Raw genomic sequence first — 22,671 nt, 5'->3', positions numbered from 1 at the left:
ATCTGATGGGCTGACGTGTAGGGCCTTGATCTAAGCACATCTTAATGACGGTTACCATACCGTCAGAGGACCCCACTACTATCATCATTTGTTTTTTTAATAAATCAAAACGTTGTCCTTCTAATAAAAAAATTATTTTCCCATTCACTTTTGTTTGTGGCTTTGGGTTCGGATATAATTCCGTTTTTCAAAATAAAAAAATTAATGTGGATAATCATCAAAAAATAATAATTACAGCAAGTACATCTTTCGGTCATCTAAGACATACAGAAGTTAATATATATATATAATCACCAAAATATTAATTAGATATAACTAAAATAAATAAATGAATAACTGTTAAAAAGGTGGAGAAAGGTGATTATGATGGCATGGAAGACCCATTTCTCCCAACATTTATTCTTATTTACTAACGAATTAAAAACTAATTATTACAAAAAATAAATAAAACTTATTTAAATTAGTGGTATGGCTGTCGATAGGAAAAACGTGATCAACCTAATCTAAACCGAAAATTGAATCAAATAATTGTAAATAGTTGAATTTTGTTTTTCCTTTTCTTGGTTGGGCGGTTGAGTTGATTAAAAAATTGAAGTTAAATATAATTTTATTCTTTTAATTTTTAGTAAAACTTATAATTAGTTTAATTTAGTCATCTAACTTTAAAAATTTAAATTAATACTTATTGTTATTTTACATCTTCTTATCTTTTTCATGTTTATTTTTTTATTTCTTATTTTATTTAATTAGTCCTTTAATATAGTTTTTATAAAATTTTATTGGTTAAAAATTAATATTATATTTATTTTGTTGACTATTTTCTTAATAATATTGTAAATGTGTGATAATTAATTTGATTGTATCAACGATAATGTTATCAGATTTGGCGTTTAAATTATCAAATAAATTTTAAAAATTTAACCAAATTTGATTAAAATTACTAAATTTACCTAAATTTTAAAGATAGAAAACAAATATTTAATATAAAATTTAATTAAAATGACTAAATTTACCTATATTTTAAAAATGAAAACTGAATTGATAAAAAAGTTTGAGTAAAAAAATACTATTTTCAATTTTCATCGGAAATGAAAGGATCAAAATCATATTATATTATATTCACGGCTTGAATATACATCATATTTATAAACAAATTATATAATTTATAGTTAAAATTTATGACATGTATTTATTATAATATCTTTTATATCTATAAAAGGATACATTAATGATAAAATAATTTTAAAAAATTATTAGTTACTAAAATATAGAATTTCATTTAAATATAATAAATATTTTGATTTTAATTTTAATTTAAAAATTAAAATATACCTACTTGTTAGAAGAATATATTAAAAGATAAAAATGTTTTTTTAGTTGTATGTTATTAATATAAATCGATTCAGTCTATTAATTTGATTTTGTATGACAATGTTGTAGATTTTATTTCACCTCATTGTAACGCAGTTTTCACTGTTATCCATTAAATTCTTCTAAATTTGTTGAAAATTATTATATTTTTAATTAAGTCGATTGAGGTTTTGTGTTTGTTAACAATAATAAATATGAATTAAAAGGGGCAAGAGGTTGCCCCACCCCTCATACAAAAAACCATAAAATAAGATAAAAAGTTGAAAAGAAAACAAAATTGAACCTAATACACATAATAGTAAAAAAATCCAATATTTGGAAATAATTTAAAAACAAGACACTTAATTACATTTATTATTATACCAAAGTTGTTCGAATGGTTTAAGATATATTTTTACACTATTATGATAAATATAAAATTTATTTATCTGTTTTTTAACTGTCTTACATGTGTTATTACCTTATAAGTACAAAATATATTACTAACAGTTTCATCGTCAGTATTGCACATACATATGCACTACTTTCCATCCAATTATATTTTTTATTGTGTAGATTGTTTTTCATGGTCAAAAGTTGAGTTTATGACAATGTTTTAGGTTTCCACACTTGTCATATTTGAGTTCTTTCTGAACATTACTTTCAAAAGTTAATTCTTAATTAACTGATTTCACTGCTTATTGATAGGTTTTATCATCCCTTTAATACCACTCATCATCCTGTGTCAGTTTATACTTTCTAGTTGTTTGGATAAATTCGTCAGGTTTCTCTCACTCAAACAAATTTATTCTCCAAGGTATAAACCATTACCACCTGTCATAAATCCAAAACCAAAATCACCTCATATATCTTCCTTTGAAATTGAGTTTGTATATATAATCTTTGATAGTTATTTGTTAACCAAATTTTCTCAACCCAATTATCTTTTCCAAAATTTATTTTATTACTTTTACATACACTCAATTTTATTTTTATAATGAATCAATTATGTTCTTGTCCACCTCACATGTTGTCGCAATATCTCCCCACCACTACGATTCATAGTAAAGTCCTTCACCACATCCAAGATTTTTCAATCTTCATATTTGAAACATAATATATCTTTCTACAACCTTATCATCATTTTTAAGTCTCCTCTTAATAATAGATCAATTGACCTTTTATGTATTTAAACATTAAATTTAATTTAGTTATTTTCTATTTATAAATTAAAACTGATTTTAATTTTAAGTATTTCATATGGTTGTAATGCAATAAATTGCACAATGATTTTTTTTGTAATGGATCATTTATTTAATAAAAACATATTTTAATATTACGGTATATAATCTTAATCTTAATTAATAACAAATAAAGTTTAAATATTCAAAAATCATGTTAATTATAATGTACTTCTAAGCATTAATATTGTAAAATATTTTACCAAAAATCAATTTAATTATAATGTACTTCTAACCATTAATATTTTAAAATATTTTACCGAAAAAGGTTTAGCGGCTAAATTTTTATTTAGCCCTATAAAACAACTTTTGAGAATAATTTATAGTTATAAGATAAATGATAGTTTGACAAACTTCAATAAACAACTATTTTTAATAAAATGAACCCTAAAACTTTATTATTATTTTTTTGTAATTTCAATAAAAAATAACAAAATTACTCTATTTAGTAATTTAGTAAAAAAGTTGTTTGTACAAAAAATCATTTTTGTTTAAGATATGAATGTCTAAGGAACACTTATAATTATTTAAAAAGTTGATTGTTATTTCAATCTCATCTATTCCTTTGATCTATTTTTCTCAAGTAAATAAATTCAACTTTTGTTTTTCTTAATTCATGATTTTTTAGAAAAAAATAGTTTAGTTTGTTAATTTGCTTTGTCGTTTTTTTTTTTTATATAATGACTAATGTTCATAGTTTCTTTTTTTTTTCACCTTTACTAGATGATGTATTGTTCTAAATAACTATCTTTTTCATTTAAAAAAGTTTTGTATCTATAATTAAAGCTAAGCAACATAAGTGGGATAGAAAGTTATTCAACCATGAACAATTTCATATTGTGACTAAACAAAAACAAATCATCAAAGTATAACTCATAACTCAACAGGAAAATATGTTGGCTGCTTGGGCTTTCCAACATTAATACATGGGAGATTCCATGGAGATCTATGTTTCTATGTTTAACAAAGATTTTTTTCCTGCACCTCCAAGGTTTGTTTTACACTTCCTAACATTTTTGGATTCTCTGCAGTAATTACCTCAATGGTGAGGTAAAGTCTCTGTTATTCACTAACCAGAAAGACAAGCACACCCCTAAAGCATGAACAATACCTCTTCCTCTTCTCTGAGCTAAGAAGGAAACAAAAATTACTCACTCTGTGGTGAGCCTTTGCTAGTGTTTCCACTCTCTTCCATTCTATCAAGTTGATGACGACGTGAAGGTTATTGCAAGTAACATTAATTGTTTCATGACGAAGGTTAAGTGAGTCAGATCATAATTATAATTTCATAATTTAATTGTGACGTTTGGACAGTTACATCTTTAAATAAAAAAAAATTACATTCTGATTATTGAGTATAGCTTTTGATATAATGATAAATATAATTTATTTAAAAAATAAATCAATCAAATTCATTATTTTTGAAAAGGTTAAAATAAGAAAAATATAGAAAACATGTAGTGTTAACTATTTTTAATCCATTTTATTTCGCTAATAGTTAAAAATAAAGAGAACATTTTTTATATTTATAATATGTAATGTAGGTTTGTACAAAAAGGATGAATTATTCTTGTTTCGGCAATCTTTAATAATAGTTCGCAAATCTCTAAGAGGGGTTAATCATACGGCTCCACAAATTATTAATTATTTATTATGTTATCTTTTCCATTACTTTTTTGAATATTAATATATTAAACGCCTCTTTTTCATTAGCAAAAAATAAAGGAAATATAATCGTATAAAATTTGATAACTTATGTATTTAAAAACTTAATTTACTCATATAATTTATAATTTATATCTATAATTTTATAATTTATATTTTTTAAACTTAATTTACGAATTATAATTTAGATGACAAATTAATTATTTATATTATCGATATGCAAAATATATATATATATATATATACTAGTGTAAACACAGGCGCTATCGCGCCTGCGTGTACACATTTTTCGAATTATATTTATAATTGATGATATTGTAATGTTATTAAGTTAATGAACAAAATAAAAGTATATTTATAAAAATTAAAGTGAAATGTATGGAGAAAATATGAAAAAAATAATTGTTGATGAATAGTATGAGAAAAAAGAAAAAGAAGATAAATAAATAGTTTTATAAAAACTTGTAAAATTAACCGTTAATTTTTAAAAATTTAATAAATAATTAAATTGTAAAGGGTAAAATTGGAATTATGAAATGTGGACACAAAAGAGGGAATCCCCTTTATATATAGTTATAGATATATATATATATATAATTGTTTATGTATATTGTGAGGACCTAAAAAATAGTAGTTTAGAATGAGTAAGTATTTAAAATAATGGAACTCGATAATTTTATTATTAAAAATCTTAAATATAAATAGAAATCTAATAAACGAGTTTCATTAGTTATAAACATTTTATCTCTCTAAGAATTGTTTCTAAAATCCCCTTTGTCTTCTCTCTAAGTTTCTGATTCTTGTAATCATTTGTTCAACGATAAGAGACCGCTAGGGGGATTCCTGTGACACGCCCTACGTTTCTATCCGATCAATTTCTCAAACAAAGTAAGTTAATTTTCTGGTCTTTTATCTGTTTTTGTCTAAATCTCATTGCATGCGGATCATTCTAGACCGCATGTGCCTTCTGAGTTCTCCTTATGTGTTTCCACTGATCAGTGGTTCTATTGATGCACTTTGATCATGTTCTTGTTGTTCTTAGGGAGAATTGGGGACTCTATCGGGTTGTGAGGTGTATTTGGACTCTCTGTGAATTGTCTGTATAGTATCTCAGGTAAGGGAAGCTAATATTTATCATGTCTCACAAATCTATTAGAAATGTTATTACGTGATTATTCTATAATTGACTGATGTGTTTGATATGTGGAATGGGTTGTGATGTTTGAAAATGATAAATACTTAGGTTTTATCTGATGTTTGAGAATAATTGTATGCTATAGGTGCAATTAGATGCAATTTGTGTGATTATGTTGATAGAATTAACGTGTGATACTTGAATGGTCTTTGTAGAGGTTTTGGGGTTGTATGGATTGGTTGAATAGGTATAATTTTGCTTAAATCAACTTCTCTAGAATTGTGTAGATTTGCTTACTCGCTGGGCAAATAAGTTGATCTGCATAATTATGCAGAACACTTATCTGCGGAATTATGCATATTCGTAGACTCGCTAGGCGAGTAATACTCGTTGGGCGAGTAATACTCGCTGGGCGAATTTCTAAGTTAGAAAATTCCAGTCCTAGACCAGTGGTTGGGCGAGTGCTACTAGCTGGGCGAGCATAGGCCAGTGGCTGGGCGAGTTGTACTAGCTGGGCGAATTTCTAGGAGGAAATTCCATACCTGACCAGTGGATGGGCTAGTGCTACTAGCTGGGTGAGCATCAGCCAGTGACTGGGGAGTGATACTAGCTGGGCGAGTGTTACTAGTTGGGCGAGTGTTACTAGCTGGGCGAGTAAGTACGAAATTGAAACTTGCATTCTTGAGTGATTTGAATGATATTTTTGTAGTTATGGAAGCTTTTTAATTATTATGAATGATGAGTACATGATATGAGATTGTTTATATGATACTAAGTTGAGATTGGTTGATGCTAACCCAAGGAGGATTAACAATGATTGTGGTAGTGTATGCATTGAGGTAGGGATTGTCTTGGCAGTTATCCTGACGCTCTAATAACCATTCAAATTCTCAAGTAGAGAGGAATGGGGTATGTGGTGAGAGGAGCAGGAGGTCCTAGCCTAGGACCATAGGTGTTAACGGACTAACCTTGTATGTGGTAGAGTTTTACTCTGTATTTGTCGCTCTGCAGAGCATTAGATGCCACTACAAGTGCACAACTGCCTGGATCCAACTTCAATGCATGAATCCAGATTAATTGGGTCTTAGATTATTAATTTGTGTGAAACTAATTGATTATTTGTGCTTTTTGTATGTTATTAATTATAAAATTGATTTAAGTTCTCTTTTAAAATCATTAGCTTACCCTTCTTTTGTCTTTTTTCTTTTTGGTGTTTGTTATTCCTTGTCATGATCACCTGATTGGTGTGATCAGTTGAAGAGCTTGCAACTAGCCCCGTGCAGGGAAGAGGAGGAAATGCTGCACAGTAAAGTTTTATGGAAATTCTAGTGTTTTTAGTTTAGACTTGTGTTTTCTCTTTTGAAAACTCTAGTGCAGGTTGTGTATATAAATTGCATAGCAGTTTATCTAGTTTTGTGGGATGACTGTAACATATTGTTTATATTTTGGGTTCTATGTTTTGAACTATCAAATATGTAATGTTTTGTTTGATGGTTTAGATTGTTAAATGGGATGTTACACATCTAGTTTATTTAGCTAGTTATCAAGAAGATTAATAATAAACTCAGAGTAATAATAGTATTAATAGGTTGTAAAAAAAATAATAGTACTTCAAAATAAGATACATGATATAAGAGAGAAAACTAATTTTGTAATATATTTGAAGATGTCCTTAAAGGACAAAACGCAAACACATATTCATTTGAAAAGTATAGAAATACATAATAATAAAAGAATATCACTTACCACACCTTTAAAACAATAAACATAGTATTATTTCTAATCAAAACTTTGTTAACACAAAAATGATATAAAGAGGTTTTGATTGTTGTAATATAAAGTTAAATATCAAAAGAATTCTATATCGTAGAACTGGTTACATTTTTCATATTTCATATGAGTTAGGACATCAATATATCCTACTATTTATATATATATTTTGTAATAAAACAAAAATCTATAACAGTGTGACTCCTTCGTTTATTATAAATAAATATTCTTCTATTTTACTTTTAATAATATTTTAATGTTACATTATAAATTTTTCCCGTGCAAAAATATCAATATATAAACAAAATAAAAAAGTAAAAGTATTACCTCTATTAATTAATTAATTAATTAATTATATATATATATATATATATATATATATATATATATATATATGTATTATATCAATTTCTTTCCTGTTGTACATCATTGCCAAAACATTTATTGCATGTTGTAACTGATTGGCTTCTATCTTTCCATTGTTGTTTTTCGAACAATTAAACTAAGGGTAAGAAAAAAAATTCCATTTACTTAATGTTTAATCAATTACCTGCCGTGTTTTTAAGTTACTAATATGTTGATTTTTTTCAGAGAATATAACATTAAATAAATATGAGTCAAATTAATATAAAAAATTATTTTCAATACAAAATCTTAAGTTAAAAAGGTGGTGAATTCCCCTTTTATGGTCATTATTACTTTATCTAAAACTTAAATTTGATCCTTGAATTTTTTATATAGATGTTGCTAAAAAATATAATTTTTATAAAAATCTTTTTTATTCATCTTAAACTACCTTTTCTCACCTTTTATATATATATATATATATATATCATAATATTTAAAAAATATATGATTAATATCTTTATAAAATTGTATGAAGTATGTTCTATCATATGTTAATATTTTATTTAAATCAGTTTAATTTTACAAACAAAATTAAAATAAATTTATTATAATAAAGAAATTGTACATTTTCGTATATATATATATTGATGTTGAGCATACTTAAGTAAAAGAACTTTAGTAGTCCTGACGCCAAGCATTCGTTAAGCGCGTTCAAGTAAGTGAACTTAAGTCAAAAAGCTAGAAGTTGCTGCTGATTGTTCCCTTGACAATGAGACTTGTGAGTTTCAAGGTTGAGGGCACCCTGTTACCATTGAGCATCATTCTGTTGTGTGTTCTGTTTTGTTGTTTTTCACATTCTTTGATCTGTGTTCCTATTATTATGTTGTTCAAAGAAGTTTTTATTTTATTACACTTTAAAATGGTATGAATGGATGTAGGGCATTTTTAGAGTAGGAATCCCATTGAATGTGTGACTTTTTTAGTGTATACATTTAGTGGCAGAGGATTGAAGGGCATATCAAGGTCATAGCTCCCAAATATTTTTTTTAAGATTATATGTGTTTTGAATCTTTTTAAATTATATATATTAAAAAAAAAATTATTTGTATCTTTTTAAATTAGATAGTAGTATATTGAAAAATTAATAAATATTAAATTAAGTATTTTTTTTCTTCTTCTATAAAGTACAACATTTAATGTTAATAAATAACAAAAAAATAAAACAAAATATAATAATGAAAAAAATTTATTAAGATAATTTTTATTTTATTTTCAATTATTTTTTTACTAATAAATTGGTAATCAAAAGTAGAAGAGTTCCTATTTTATTTATGATAGGAAGCACCCAGGTAATGTATATATACATAAAACATAAATATAAGGTAAGAAAACTATATTGAAATAGATTAATAATATTAGGGCTAAAAATAAGGCATTGACACCGTAACAAAAACCATAATAATTAGAAATTGATTTTGAAATAAATTTTTGTACCTGTATTAGCCCTCCTCAAACTGATAATATATGTTAATCATTTCGAGTTTGGAAAATATGGATCTAAATGGTGCTGGTGCAAAAGGTTTTGTATAAATATCAGTTAATTGTTGTGCTAAAGGAAATGATAGAAGATTAATTGATTTTGCCTACTTGTATTAGTTTATTGTTTCTTACATGTTGTACTAGTCTCTCACACTTATGTGTTTTCTTTTGTTACCGAAAAATAATAATTCTCATTATTTATGTCCTTATTTTTCCTATCTTATCTTCCACTATTAAAGAAAAAGGAAAATTATCTATTATCTTACTTGATAGTGAAATATTTATTTAATATTTAACATTATTTTTCATCTCATGACCATTTTGTATATTTATCTTTTATGAATATAGAATAACAAATTATGTATTATGTGATTTTTCATAGTCGGTTTTTAATTGTAACTTGATTATCATTTTTTTAATAATTATGTCTTTTAATTTTTTATTAGATTATGATAAATTATTCTTTAGTCTTAAACTTCTTTTTTTGAATAAGTATATTAATGAAAAACAAAAAATTAAATTCATTTTTTAGAATTGACAAAAGAAAAACTACTAGTGAATATGAAAACAAGATAATATAGTTGTTCATCGCATAAATGAATGAAAGTTTGTGAAGACTTTTGAATTAATCTATGCATATTAATAAAATGGAAGATGAATATTTTGCAGATGATATGATTATTTATATTGAAAAAAATAGCTGAAAAATTTAGTTATATGATTCAATTATTGATGAGTTAAGAATATGAAAAAACGATGGACAATCTTTTAAATATGTGAACATTTTTTTATAGTCATGACGATAATAAATTACATATTATTTTTTATTGAATTAGTGGTAATAGTATTAAGTTTATAAATTTTGAGTATATTATTGAATTTGTCAAGATTTGACACTGTATGCATTGATGTATGGATTTAAACAAGGCTACATCCTAACACTGTAATAACCATTGACACTCGTATAGTGTATAACGAGTTATGTGGTATGTAACGAGAGTCACACAAGGTCATATTTTGAAGGTAGGATAGTGGTCTCAAACGTGAAAAGGATTAACCTCATTAATGATAAAATGAAACTCATTAGCAATGGCTCTACAAAACAGTACATGTCACCACAAGTGCATGTCTTTAGTGATTCCGACGTTAAATGCATGTATTCGGATAAATGAGTTTATAAGAGTCTTTGATTTAATGGTATACATTTGTGTATTAATGTTTGGAGTGCATTGTATTGTGATGTAACATGTTTTATTAAGATATGATTTTCCTTTTACAAATTAGCTAACCCTCTTGTGTCTATTTGTCTTGTTTGTGGTTGTCTCTTTCTTTTTCAATTATCATTCTATTGGTGTGAGCAGATGAAGATGCAGGATTAGGGACACCATTAGAGAATGAGGAGCCAACAAATAGATTCGTTGTATGTTTTGGAAGCATTAATAGTTAATTTCGATATACAACTTTGGTTGATTTTACGTGATTGTAGAAATATCATATTTTTATAGTCTTATTTCTTGAGAAGTTGTATTAATGTATTTCATACTTCAACCATTTTAGATATTATTACAAAATGTCTTATTTTATTAGTTTTGTGATATCATGGAAGTGTTAAGAATGTTAATTTTTAATTATTAAATAATTTTTTGAAATTTAGTAAAATCCCTCTTCTAAAGTACAATTATGATTTATAATTATTTTGTGATAAAGCTTAGTTTCATGACTTACTTTTTTTAAATCGTTTTTATTGTTCTTTTATATTTTAAATAATGTCTAGTAACATGTTCTAAGATTTTGTTTAATTGTTAAGAATCATTATTTAAAATTTCATGAAATTGTGTATAGACGCACATTTTTATTTTGGTAAGATTTTTCTTTTATTTTCAATGTTTTTGATTTTTTTTGGTAGGGTGAGTTTTAAAACTTTTTATATTTATCCGTGAATTTGTTTTTTTAATTATATTTATTTTTAATTTTAAAAAAACTCGAATATAATAAAATAACACTTTATTTATTTATTTATTTTATAAGGAAAGTTTTAAAATTTTAGATGATTTAATATATTAATGAAATTAATTATGTTAACGTTGTTATTGTTCCAAATTTTCCAAAATACATTCAATTGACCTAATTAATTTCCTTAATTAAAACTAAATTGTCTAAAATTATAAAAAACTTTTCCATGAGATAAACGTTTTTCTCAAATATTAATTTAAAAATAAAATAAAATAAAAGAACAACCCAAAAGAATCACCTTTTTTTTTAAAAAATAGGATGTAGAAAAAACATAAAATCTGAGAATATGCAACTGTACTCTTCACAAAGTCTTCAAAATCATTATAAAAACATATGTCCAAACACAATTATTAACAAAGTAAAAAATTTCAAACTGAAGCACGATGCTAAGAAGACGAAAAAAAACAAAAAATATAATGCAAATCAATACTTCTAAAACATAAAACAATACAGAGAGATAACGTTGAAGCAAAATAATTACAAATTTATATACAACAGGTTTTTACGAATCTTTTCTTTTTATACCTTTTACATGATTCCAGCTCTAAAAGACAAGATAATTTATCTGGCTTTCTTTTCAATTAAGTTTATTTATTTTTAATTAATTATTTATATTTGGTAATTAGAGATGTCAAAACGAGTCATGTTTATCAGTTCATAAAAAAAAAAAAGCACGGATCAGGTTAAAATTTTCAATCCGCTAATCTACTATGATTTGGTGCGTCTAGTCCACCCAACTAACGGATAAAAGGAGGGTCAGCCCACTCTCGTCTGTCAACCTTTTTTTTAAATTTTTTATGTTTAAAAATTAAAAAATAATTAAAAATAAATAAATTTTTAATATTATGTGAACATATTTATATGTATAAAATATTTATAAACAAAAATTTAAAAAAATAAAAAAAGAAATAAAAAAGTAAAAAAAAAAATTTTAAAAAAGTAAGAGACCAATCATGGGCCCGTCTTGAAATAGAACAGATTGAATTGTCCAATCTATTTTTTTACTGACAGATCAGGTCGATCCGATACTTTTTGTAGACAAAAAATGGGACGGGAACTAACCATTTTTTGTTGACCAAACCTTTCATTATTATATAAGCACAAGGTAAAATCCACCTAAACAACATAACATATGAGTAACCACTTCTTACATAAGTTACGAGAGTTTAAAACTTTTTGTCTCGGTATCTCTATCATTTAACTATCAACACAAAAGAATAAAAATAAATAAATAGACATGACAAATACTCTTTAAAACTATTTCTATATTAACGACATATTTTATCACGAAAATTTATAATTATTTTATAAAAATAAATGATATTCTAAAAATGTTTCATTCATTCCCAGTATAATAGAACTATAAGATTAATTTAATGATACCAGTTGAAAGGAAAGTGAGAGAGAATATCAATTTAATTTCTCACTAATATGTAGGAGATATAAAGTTGCCTTGTAAAATTTAAAAGAAAGGATGAGAAAAATTATAAGTTAAACTGATTTTACTATCAAATAATATTTATCGATAAAACAAGTTATAATAATATTTTTTTAACTGTCTCACATCTCCAATCCTACAATACCAAAAACTAAACGTTTTTCTAAATTCTTATATTACTAACTTTTACGTATTAGATGTTTTCGTTCGTAAGTACACATTTCTTACAAAAATTTATATATTTCTAATCTAGTAAAAAAATAAAAATAAAATTCTAGTAAACACTCCTTACACATTATTTTATCTATATATACCCATTTTAACCAATATAGTTGAGAAATAAAAAATGGCAGTTAAAGATATTAGAAGATGACAATGCTTGTAACAAAAAATGGCTAAATATGTTTTTTGTTCTTGAAGTTTTAGTAAATTTTGTAATTAGTTTTTTCTCAAAATTTTATATCAATTTAGTTATTCATCTTTATAAATGTATAAATTTAGTATTTTTTATCAAATTTTATTAAGTTTATTTGTCATTTTAAATGTATTTTATTATAATAATTGAGTTAATATTGAAGCGAAAATATATGAAACGTCGTAAACAATTCAAATATTATCATGAAATACGTTTAAAACGTCATATAAACTTAACAAAATTCGATTAAAATGACTAAATTTATCACATATTTTTAAAGATGAGTGATTAAATTGATCAAATTTTTTAAAAAATAACTAATTTTAAATTTTACTTATACTTAATGATTAAAAATATATTTAAACCTAACAAAAAAAATAGTGAATGGATCCGTTGACGAAAGTCACGATGTGCAGCACCACAGCCATAAATTATTAAACCAATTTGGATCCTCCCAACCACTTTAGGTGGTGTCAATAATGGTGGTTGCACAGACTTGGCATTATCACACAGAATACGCCACTCACCTTACCATTCATTTTTCACCACTTTCTTTTATCTACAACCATCACTTCTTCTTTCACACATTTTTAGAGGAATTTATTCATCTCTATTGTAAATATTTCCAGCTTAAGTAAATATTTATTGTAATTAAATAAAGAAGAAAATTTACGTTTTAATCTATGATTTTAATATAAGAGAATTTGTCCTCTTCTTTCTATCAATTTGTTATGTTTTTTTACAGAAACCATTATTATCGTTTCCCCTTCTTCAGTGCGTGACATCCGCTATTGACTAAGTACCGAAAATTGCCCATAAAGAGAACATCAAAAGTCAATAAAGAAACAGAAGAAAAAACGAAAGATAGTGTGAAAATAGAGAGCAAAAGAAAATAAACTTTAATCAAAATAGTAATCTTTTTACACCATCAGTTAATAGTATATATAAAAAATTGTAGAAGTAAGTGGCAAAAAAACAGAACCATTTCTAAAATAAGATAAAAAAATTACAAGTTGTTATAAATTGTAACTTTGTTATTTTTATAATAAAAATTGTTATCATTTAACTCTTGAGGAAAAGTAGAATAAGGAATTTCAATAATTAACGAGGGAATTAATAATTATAATTTACTATATATATATATATATTCATAATTTTCCAAAAAACCATATTTATCCGACTTCAGAAAAAACACCACATTATTAGTCACGTTAAACTATTTTTTGGATTAATCGCAAGTAGAAAAGTGTTGAATTAAATATATTTTCAGTTTAAGATAACTTTTATTTTGGCTAATGTCAAATTTTTTTCTTTAATTTTCTCGTTCGAAATCTGGAAAATGACTATTTTTTTTATTTCAATATTACAAGCTAACTTTATTAAAGAAGTGATTATTTTAAATCACATAGACTAATGTGGAAACAGAAGTATAGCAGGAATTTAAATTTTTTGCTAATTTTTTTAAAAAATGTATTTTTAAAATACAGCATAGGGAAACACCATAAAATTCATCTGATAAACCAGACCAGTAAAATAACGACTTTAAATCTCATAGAAAAAAAAAATTAAAATATTTTTAAAAAAATGTAATAAATTAAACTAATTTGAAAAACTAAAAACTATATAGTATATTATAAAACCGAAGCTCGCCATGTTTTACTGCTCTGTGTTATTCCCAAAGCCGATACTTCCTTTTCAAGTCTTTTCTCTTTCTCTCTCACAAGATTCTTCTCTCTTCCTTCCTCTCTCTATAACTTCGTCCTTTGCTTCGTTCTTCTCTGCGCGGTTGTTGCGAACCGACGAATAAGAGCGAGAACCCTAACACGGCACTAGAGGTGTTCGGTTGAAGCTCAGATCAGCCATGGCAGCAGCAACCTGCACTTCCGTGCGGTTCCTACTCTCCGTTTCCCTAACCCTAACTCTGCTCCGCTTCGGCGCCTCCAATTCCGAAGGCGACGCGCTTTACACGCTCAAACGGAGCCTGTCGGACCCGGACAACGTCCTCCAGAGCTGGGATCCCACGCTCGTGAGTCCTTGTACTTGGTTCCACGTCACCTGCAACCAGGACAACCGAGTCACTCGAGTGTACTCTCTCTCTCTCTCTGTTTTGTTTGTTTCTGCTATGTTAAGAGTTTTTAGTTCCGTTTCCGTGCTCGATTCTGCTTAATAGTTAGCGTTTGTTGCGTTAATTAACACTTCTGCGGCTACCTGTTTTATCACGCCGTGTTGATTTTTGTTATTTTGTTAATTGGTTTGTAAGATTGAAGGATCCCCCGTGAGGTTACAGGATTCACTGTTTGCGGTTGGATTTGTTTGTTTTTATATTCAATGAAACAAACAAAGCCGCGTTTGTCAAATTATTTCCTGTTAATAGTTAGATTTCCATATTTACTTACCTGCTTCTTGTGGTGTTTATGTGGTTGGAATTCTTTTTATGTAGTTTAATTAGACGCCTTTCTTTGCTGTTTTTTACTTTTTTGGGGCGGGATTATTGTTGCCTTTGTTGCATAAATATTATACATAATGCATATATAAGTTCGTAGTTGAGTAAATAATCCATGTATTGACTGTTAAATTTGGCGTCGACCAATACAAAATGGAAAAGTTCGTTAACTATTATAATAATTAGCTTAAAAGGTTATATTAGCGATGATTTCTGATTGAATATGGTGTTGACTTCTAAAATATGTTGGATACAACATATGTAAAGTGCGCATTTAGATGTGAATAAATTCATAAAACTTAATAAATATGTATTGCAATTCATGCTTCTATGTATCGTATGTGGCTGTATTAAATTAAATTCTTTTGTCTTTTATTAGTACTTTTGATACTTCTTCTTTCACTTATACGAATTAGTAAAGTATTGATATGTATTGGATAAGATACGAGAATAAAGGAAAACATTTTTCTTCATAGATAGTTGCTGTTATAACTGGTAATATCGCAAATCCAACTAGAATGTGTTTGTTTGACCGAATCTGTTGATATTCTCTCCACATTTATGGTGATAATTATGTTGCTTTCTACAGGGATCTTGGTAACTCTAACCTATCTGGACATTTGGTACCTGAACTTGGGAAGCTGGAGCATCTGCAGTATCTGTATGTTTTCTAAATTTTGGATAATATTTTTTCGTACTGTAACTTAAGTGTTTAGGTGTGCTCGTATGATGGATAGATACAATATATGTATTAGATATGATACATATTTGATATTAGATTCGGTGATATAATTATTCTAATGGCCATGCATGTTATTCTAAAAAGGTAGGCCATGCATGTGTGATACTTGTCAACAACATTAATGTTAAGAATTATTGTCATCATAAATCGTGTTCTATCGTCAAATGGGAAAAAGAGAGGACTTTAAGTCTATTTAATGTGCTCTTATGATGCATAGATACAATAAATGTATCAGATACCGTGTGCATCCTATAACACTACTATTCTATAAATGTATCTAGTATGTCTGACACATATCTAGATACCTATAAAAATATTAAAAAAATAATAAATATACTATTGCAATTATGCAAATCCAAATCAAGAAAACTTCTAAGACATTACTACGAACAAAATAAAAAAATAAATTATTGTAATCATAAATTATTTCCTTTTGTCTTCAAGTAGGAATGATATCAATCTCATTCCTCTTTTGGGATCATCTACAAAGGTTTTTTGGTTCATTAAGTAACAGTGTTTTATTGTCTCAATATCATACATTGTTCATATATATGATATGTAGCTATATTAGGTTTTCATGACTTTTATAAAAGGCTTGTGTGCTTTATAGATATATTTCATATTGTGCTCATATTATTACTACAAGGATTGATCTATTGGCATTTGCTGTTAACTATAGCACTTCATATTTGTTTGTGTTTCATGTGCTTTTCTTAATTGGATGCAGTGAGTTGTACAAAAACAACATTCAAGGAACTATTCCTCCAGAACTTGGAAACCTAAAGAGTCTAGTTAGCTTGGACCTGTACAACAACAACATATCAGGCACCATTCCGTCTTCATTGGGGAAATTGAAGAATCTTGTCTTTTTGTAAGTCTGCAATAGCATATTAAGCATGACTGGACTGATCTGTGGCCTTTGCTTCCGCTGTCCTTTCATTTGAATTTCTCACAAGAGTTTGAATGATGCAGGAGAATTACAAGAACATTTGGATAGCTACTCATGGACTTTGGTGTTTTTCAGTTATACATTTTATGTAAAGTTTGGGCATGGAGAATTGTGGGCTTTGTGGTTGATGTTAAGATGTTGAGCAGTAGTGCATATATTTGATGTTAAGACCTCTTAAATATGGCAGTACATATGAAATGAATTGCTTCCAAAATTCACATGCTTATATCCAAATTTACCCTGACAGGAATATTAACCGAGTGTTTAGTTCAAAGGAAGTAAGAGAAGGGAAAATAAAATATTTTACTATCTTATCCTTAGAATAGACAAATAAAGCCATTGAGTAAGCATACCTGAGTTCGATCAGTGTTAAGAAACAAGATCTCCCCCTTTAAAAAGGAAGGTGAGAGACTCTAGTGTGACTCATTCTGATTAGATTGAGATGATTTCAGTCCCAACATTCAGTGCTGTGATTCAATCTATAAGCAAACTAAGTAACTTAAAGGGTTCCTGTGTAGTATGAAAGTTCTCAATCTATAAATTTTGATGGACCATTTCTGTGCAACATCAGAATCTTTCATAAATCAAACTACCAGTAGTGGATGACCTATTAAAAACTGCTTGCTTTCCTAGAGCCTGAAATTTATTCAACCAACACCAGGAAGCTAAGTTAAAATCTAAAATAAGTAGCAATCTTAGTTAGTAGTTCCGTTTTCCTAGTGTTGGAAGCTGTTAGTCTTTAAATATGATATGGTTTAACTTACCAGATTCTTAACTGGTGAAGCCTTGGATTATTATTTTTGTGGAAAAAAATATTCAGTACTCGCATGTTTCTCATATATGTTTTCTTTGCAGACGACTAAATGACAACCAACTTACTGGCCCTATCCCCAAGGATCTTGCTGCTGTTTCAAGCCTTAAAGTAGTGTAAGTAAAATTTATATGTTAACCATTATAGGATTATTTGGTATATGACGAAGACGTGGGCTTTCAGAGAGACTAAACATTAGCTTATTTCAGGGATGTCTCCAACAACGATTTATGCGGTACAATTCCTACCTCTGGGCCATTCGAGCATATTCCATTGAATAAGTAGGTCCCAATATATCTCTCCTGAACCTTTTTCTTTTTTATGTTTGGGTGAGGGAAGGGGAGCAACCATGAGAAACCTAGTAACCTTTCTGCCATGCACTGCTATATTTATCATTGTTGCAATTTTTTCTGCTTTATGAGTAAGATGTTAAAGATGTCTTGTTCACATTCTGTTCATGAAGCTCCTTTTAAACTGTTATTCACATTCTACTTATGGAACTTTTAAATTATGATGGTAATATTCGATTGTTGTGTGTGATAATAATATAGCTGCATGTGATAGACATTCTCCAATTGTTTCATTAGATATTAAGAATGCAAAATTTTGATTCAACTAAATCACTGCCTTGTACCAATGTATTTGGGAATAGTGATGATTGCATCTTATCCGTCCTATGCAGTTAATTATAGTCAGCCTTCCTGCATTTTTCTGGTGCACTGATTCTGAAATCTTTTCAAAGTTTGATCTCTAGATTATTAGCTATAGAACATGTTTTCTGCTACCTGGTTATCATTCCTGTTACCAGTTGAGTAAACATTTTTTTTTTTCAATGCTGTAGCTTTGAGAATAACCCTCGTTTGGAAGGTCCAGAGTTGTTGGGTCTTGTAAGTTACGATACAAACTGCTCGTGAATAAGGTGATGTGGTAGGATCTCTATATATATATATTCTAAAATTCAAGTGTATTACCTCATAGTGTAATGGGCAGTGGTAAATGTGATCTCTGGTATATGTAAATTTACTTACTGAAGAGCATTGACATTTGTAACAATGTTATGATCTGACAATGATGTTGAGACTTGAATATCTATTTTATGTAATACTAGAAAAAATCGACTTGGTCACTCTGAAATTATTTGACACGCATTCCTCAGCACTGTAAAGCAATACTTTTTTTTTCCTATTGCAAGCCCTGTTATTGTTTCTTTGTTGCCGTGGCATTCACTTCACATATATAACTTTTTCTGGGTGTCTCAGTCAATATCTTGTGCAAGGAGAAAAACTTTCTTTAAAAATGGTTTACTCTTCAGGATTTGATGGGTTACAAACTGGATCATGGTACTAGGAATATTCTCTGGCTCTGCTTATCTTACAAAGGCGCTTGCAAAGGATGCAATGAAAATGGTATTGTAATAATGGACAACTTAATTCAGGGAGTGATTTACAGGATTTTAAATAAATAGCTCTTTCCTTCGGTTGCTTACATTGGATTGAATTGGTAATTAATTACGAAACATAGAAAATAATTTGTTTTAGCTAGAAAACATGGTATTGTATCCTTTTCAAACTCACCAATTAGTACACTCATTGCTTGAATTCGACGATTGAGAATTGGGATTGTTTAGCTTGCTGAAATCATTGACATCGATAAAGAAATCACGGCAAGCTCTATGAATTGCAATGCAACAACTCAGTTGTCATAATGACTTGTTTGTTTATGTTATGCTATTTGTTTGAGTTCTTCCAATTGCTTCATGCACGAGTTAACAAATTGGATAATAAATTGAAATATGCCGGCCTCCTCTTTTATTCCCTGCTCTACTCATTTTCCATTTTTGCTAAGTGAACGATCGGGTCTCTCATAAAACCATGTTAGCTATTGCAGCATTTAGAATTGTCGCGTCGCGCAAAAAAAAAAAAGAACAAGCAAATTTATGAAAGCTTTCTATAGAACTAGTTTCGCAGCACAATTACATGCAAACAATTTTAGAATGTTCTGATTCCAACATTTTTATTATACAATTCTACAAGTCATCTATCTATAATTACATAGAGAATGTTAATTATGACATTTTCTTAGGTTCACTAATATTCTTAGAATATTATTAATTTATCTATATAAAAATATGTGTGATAACATTAACAAAAAGTCAGGATGGCCGAGTGGTCTAAGGCGCCAGACTCAAGTTCTGGTCTTCGAAAGAGGGCGTGGGTTCAAATCCCACTTCTGACATTTTCTTTATCCTTTTTTTCCTTCTTTCTCTTTTTCATTCCGATTGCTGAGCCAATTAATTTTGAAAACAATCGAGTTTAAACACGCATTCATAATTATCACACCACTTTTGTAAACACTCATCCAAAGACGTAATATCTGTTTTAAGTGCTATTTCTTGCTATGTACAGAATTAATGCATGATGAAAACCCTTTTCCATTCTCAGATTTCTCAGTTCATTTGTTGCAATTATGATCTTCAAAGGCATTACAAGTTTGATGTTGAGTAGATGATTCAGAAACCAGATTTCATTGAGTACATTGTGATGGGAATCAATGGCCATTTTCCAGGCCCCACTATCAGAGCTCATGCTGCTCATATCCTTCATATTGCTGTCACCAATAAGCTTTTCACAGAGGGAACAATTATTCACGCCATGAAATTAAACAGGTTTTTACATGACTAAATTTTAAAATTAACATTTTTATTAAATATTTCTGAATTTTTTGAAAACAAATTTTAAAATTTATACAAAATATTCAGAACAATTTATATGATAAATTGATATGGAGTTAATATTTAAATCTTGAAAATTATACCATTTAACTTATTATTTCGGATCTAATAATTACGTTCAAACTCTAATTAACATGATTTCAAATATGCATTTCATATAGATTTTAAAGGTAATTTAAAAATAATTTTAGAAAATTCAATAAAAATGTTAATTTTAATAAAAATATCAATCTAAGATTTATACAAATATAATTTGAGTATCGATTTAAAGAGGAATAATATTACTTTATTTTTTTACAAAAATTAAAACTAAAATGAAACTTAGAACAAATATTGAGACAAAATTAAGACTATGTATATGTGGCACCCTTGTGAAGTGATATGTGTAAAAAAGAAATACAAATTAATATGTAACACTGACTTTAACACCATTCATGAAAATTGATCAATGACTAAATTAAATAATTCTTAAGAAAATAAAAACTAAATTGATAAAAAAATTAGAAAATTAATTTGATATTTCTTCGCAAATACAAAAATCAAAAGAATAATTTAGCATTTTTATATTAGCATTCAAACACACACTAATAAGCTAAAAAAAATTGAATTAAATTTTTCAAAAGAAGTCAAAAATATATTCCGTAGATGGAACTGCTTCAATTTCGAAGTGTGCTATAGTCCCTTGTGAAACATATATATGAATCTTCTTCTTTAGATGAATAATAAGGTGTTTGAGTTGTTTTCTTATTTGGTTTTGTAAGATTTCAAAAAGAGAAAAAAAAAAAATCCGTGATAAAAAAATAAATGATTTATCCAACATACTTTGTTTCGTTATATCTGTCATAGTCATTGCCCAACACATGCGTTAATCACTTAAAACTTGTTGGTGGGCCTGGACAAATTAACGTGAAATAATACAATGTCCTTATTTATTGAGAATTTAATAATGTCATATTAGATTAAAAGTAATTAATAAAAAAATCGAAAATATTTTTAGAAATATATTGGTCTCTTTAAGAATTAAGGAACTTACCAACAAATTAAAAACTTCAAAAAATTATAAAAATTATAATTATGTTTGAATGTAAATTACTATTTAACCATACTATTAGTTTCAGTAATTTTTCTATTTATGTAATAAAATTAAAATAAAACAATAATTTTCAATTTTTAAAGAAATAATTTAAAACTAATAAAGAACTCACGATAAATAAATATACTAAATTTATGACAAAATATTCAATAACAAAATCAATAAAGCACTCATACATTGGGACAGTAAAAAAATAAAAAACATGGTGATATTTTAGATTGAGTTGAGATTTGAAGAGATGAATGTGCGAATAAACTCATGTAAAATGTGTAAAAGCTATTCCTGCTTGCCTAAATAAAACTTTGTTTTTAAATTATATTTCTTATAAGAATAAGTTATTTATCTTTAACGAGTATTTCTTCTTTCAAGGACAATATAAACAAACATAAACACATTTTAGAATTAAAATTCAACATTTAAAGAGTATGTAGCTGATATTGAATTATTATTGTAAATTTAGAAGTATGTACTATTCCCGCGCTAAATGATTTTTTTTTTCTAATTAGTATCATTATAAAATAATTAAGAATGAATATAAATTGTTTTAAGAATTCAAAATTTTCGTAATTATATACACGTAAAATTAACATTCAATTGCTGGAAAACGAAATCCCAGACGCTAGTAAACAAGTAGGCTAACTATTAATTATGGTTCGATTTAATTTCGTTATTGAAAAATATAATCATTAGGGATTAGATAGAAGAAAATATATATTTTAGGGGAATCCTAGTTATTTATTTATGTATATTTTTAGTTTCATCTCTTACTCTTTTTTTTTTTTTAAATTAGAGCAATTTTTTGTTAATTAATGAGATTATGTTAGGTCACATTGTCACCTATGGTCAAATTTAAAAATTGTTTTTGTAAAAAAAAATACTGATAGATAAATTATATATTTGTTCTCTTTATATTTGTCTATTATCATACTATTCTACCCGTTACAACACGTTCCCTTTTGTTAAAGAACTATTAATATTAAACTAACAA

General features: G+C 27.2%; 1 protein-coding gene and 1 non-coding gene across 2 annotated transcripts; both read left to right on the top strand.

The window, feature by feature from the left end:
* Positions 1-14,579: 14,579 nt before the first annotated feature.
* Positions 14,580-18,993, top strand: LOC114194426 (Leucine-rich repeat (LRR) family protein). Its single transcript, XM_028084623.2, has 6 exons — positions 14,580-14,999; positions 15,947-16,018; positions 16,827-16,970; positions 17,904-17,975; positions 18,069-18,140; positions 18,701-18,993. The coding sequence occupies exons 1-6, from the start codon at positions 14,776-14,778 to the stop codon at positions 18,771-18,773; spliced, it is 657 nt and encodes a 218-aa protein (XP_027940424.1). The 5' UTR covers positions 14,580-14,775; the 3' UTR covers positions 18,774-18,993.
* A 1,017-nt stretch (positions 18,994-20,010) lies between these two features.
* Positions 20,011-20,094, top strand: TRNAL-CAA (transfer RNA leucine (anticodon CAA)). The gene has a single exon. It is a non-coding gene; the product is annotated as a tRNA-Leu (tRNA).
* Positions 20,095-22,671: the final 2,577 nt, after the last annotated feature.

Source organism: Vigna unguiculata, chromosome 8 (assembly GCF_037176805.1).
Source record: "Vigna unguiculata cultivar grain cowpea cultivar isolate G323 ecotype 2 chromosome 8, ASM3717680v1, whole genome shotgun sequence".
Classification (NCBI taxonomy): domain Eukaryota; kingdom Viridiplantae; phylum Streptophyta; class Magnoliopsida; order Fabales; family Fabaceae; genus Vigna; species Vigna unguiculata.
This window is presented reverse-complemented; position numbering and strand designations above follow the sequence as displayed.

What these genes read in the sequence shown, in the direction of transcription:
- LOC114194426 (XM_028084623.2), top strand. Translation starts at nt 14,776, where the DNA reads ATGGCAGCAGCAACCTGCACTTCCGTGCGGTTCCTACTCTCCGTTTCC. An exon ending in CTGGAGCATCTGCAGTATCT is followed by an intron (nt 16,019 to 16,826) that starts GTATGTTTTCTA and finishes AATTGGATGCAG; the next exon opens with TGAGTTGTACAAAAACAACA. An exon ending in TTGAAGAATCTTGTCTTTTT is followed by an intron (nt 16,971 to 17,903) that starts GTAAGTCTGCAA and finishes TTTTCTTTGCAG; the next exon opens with ACGACTAAATGACAACCAAC.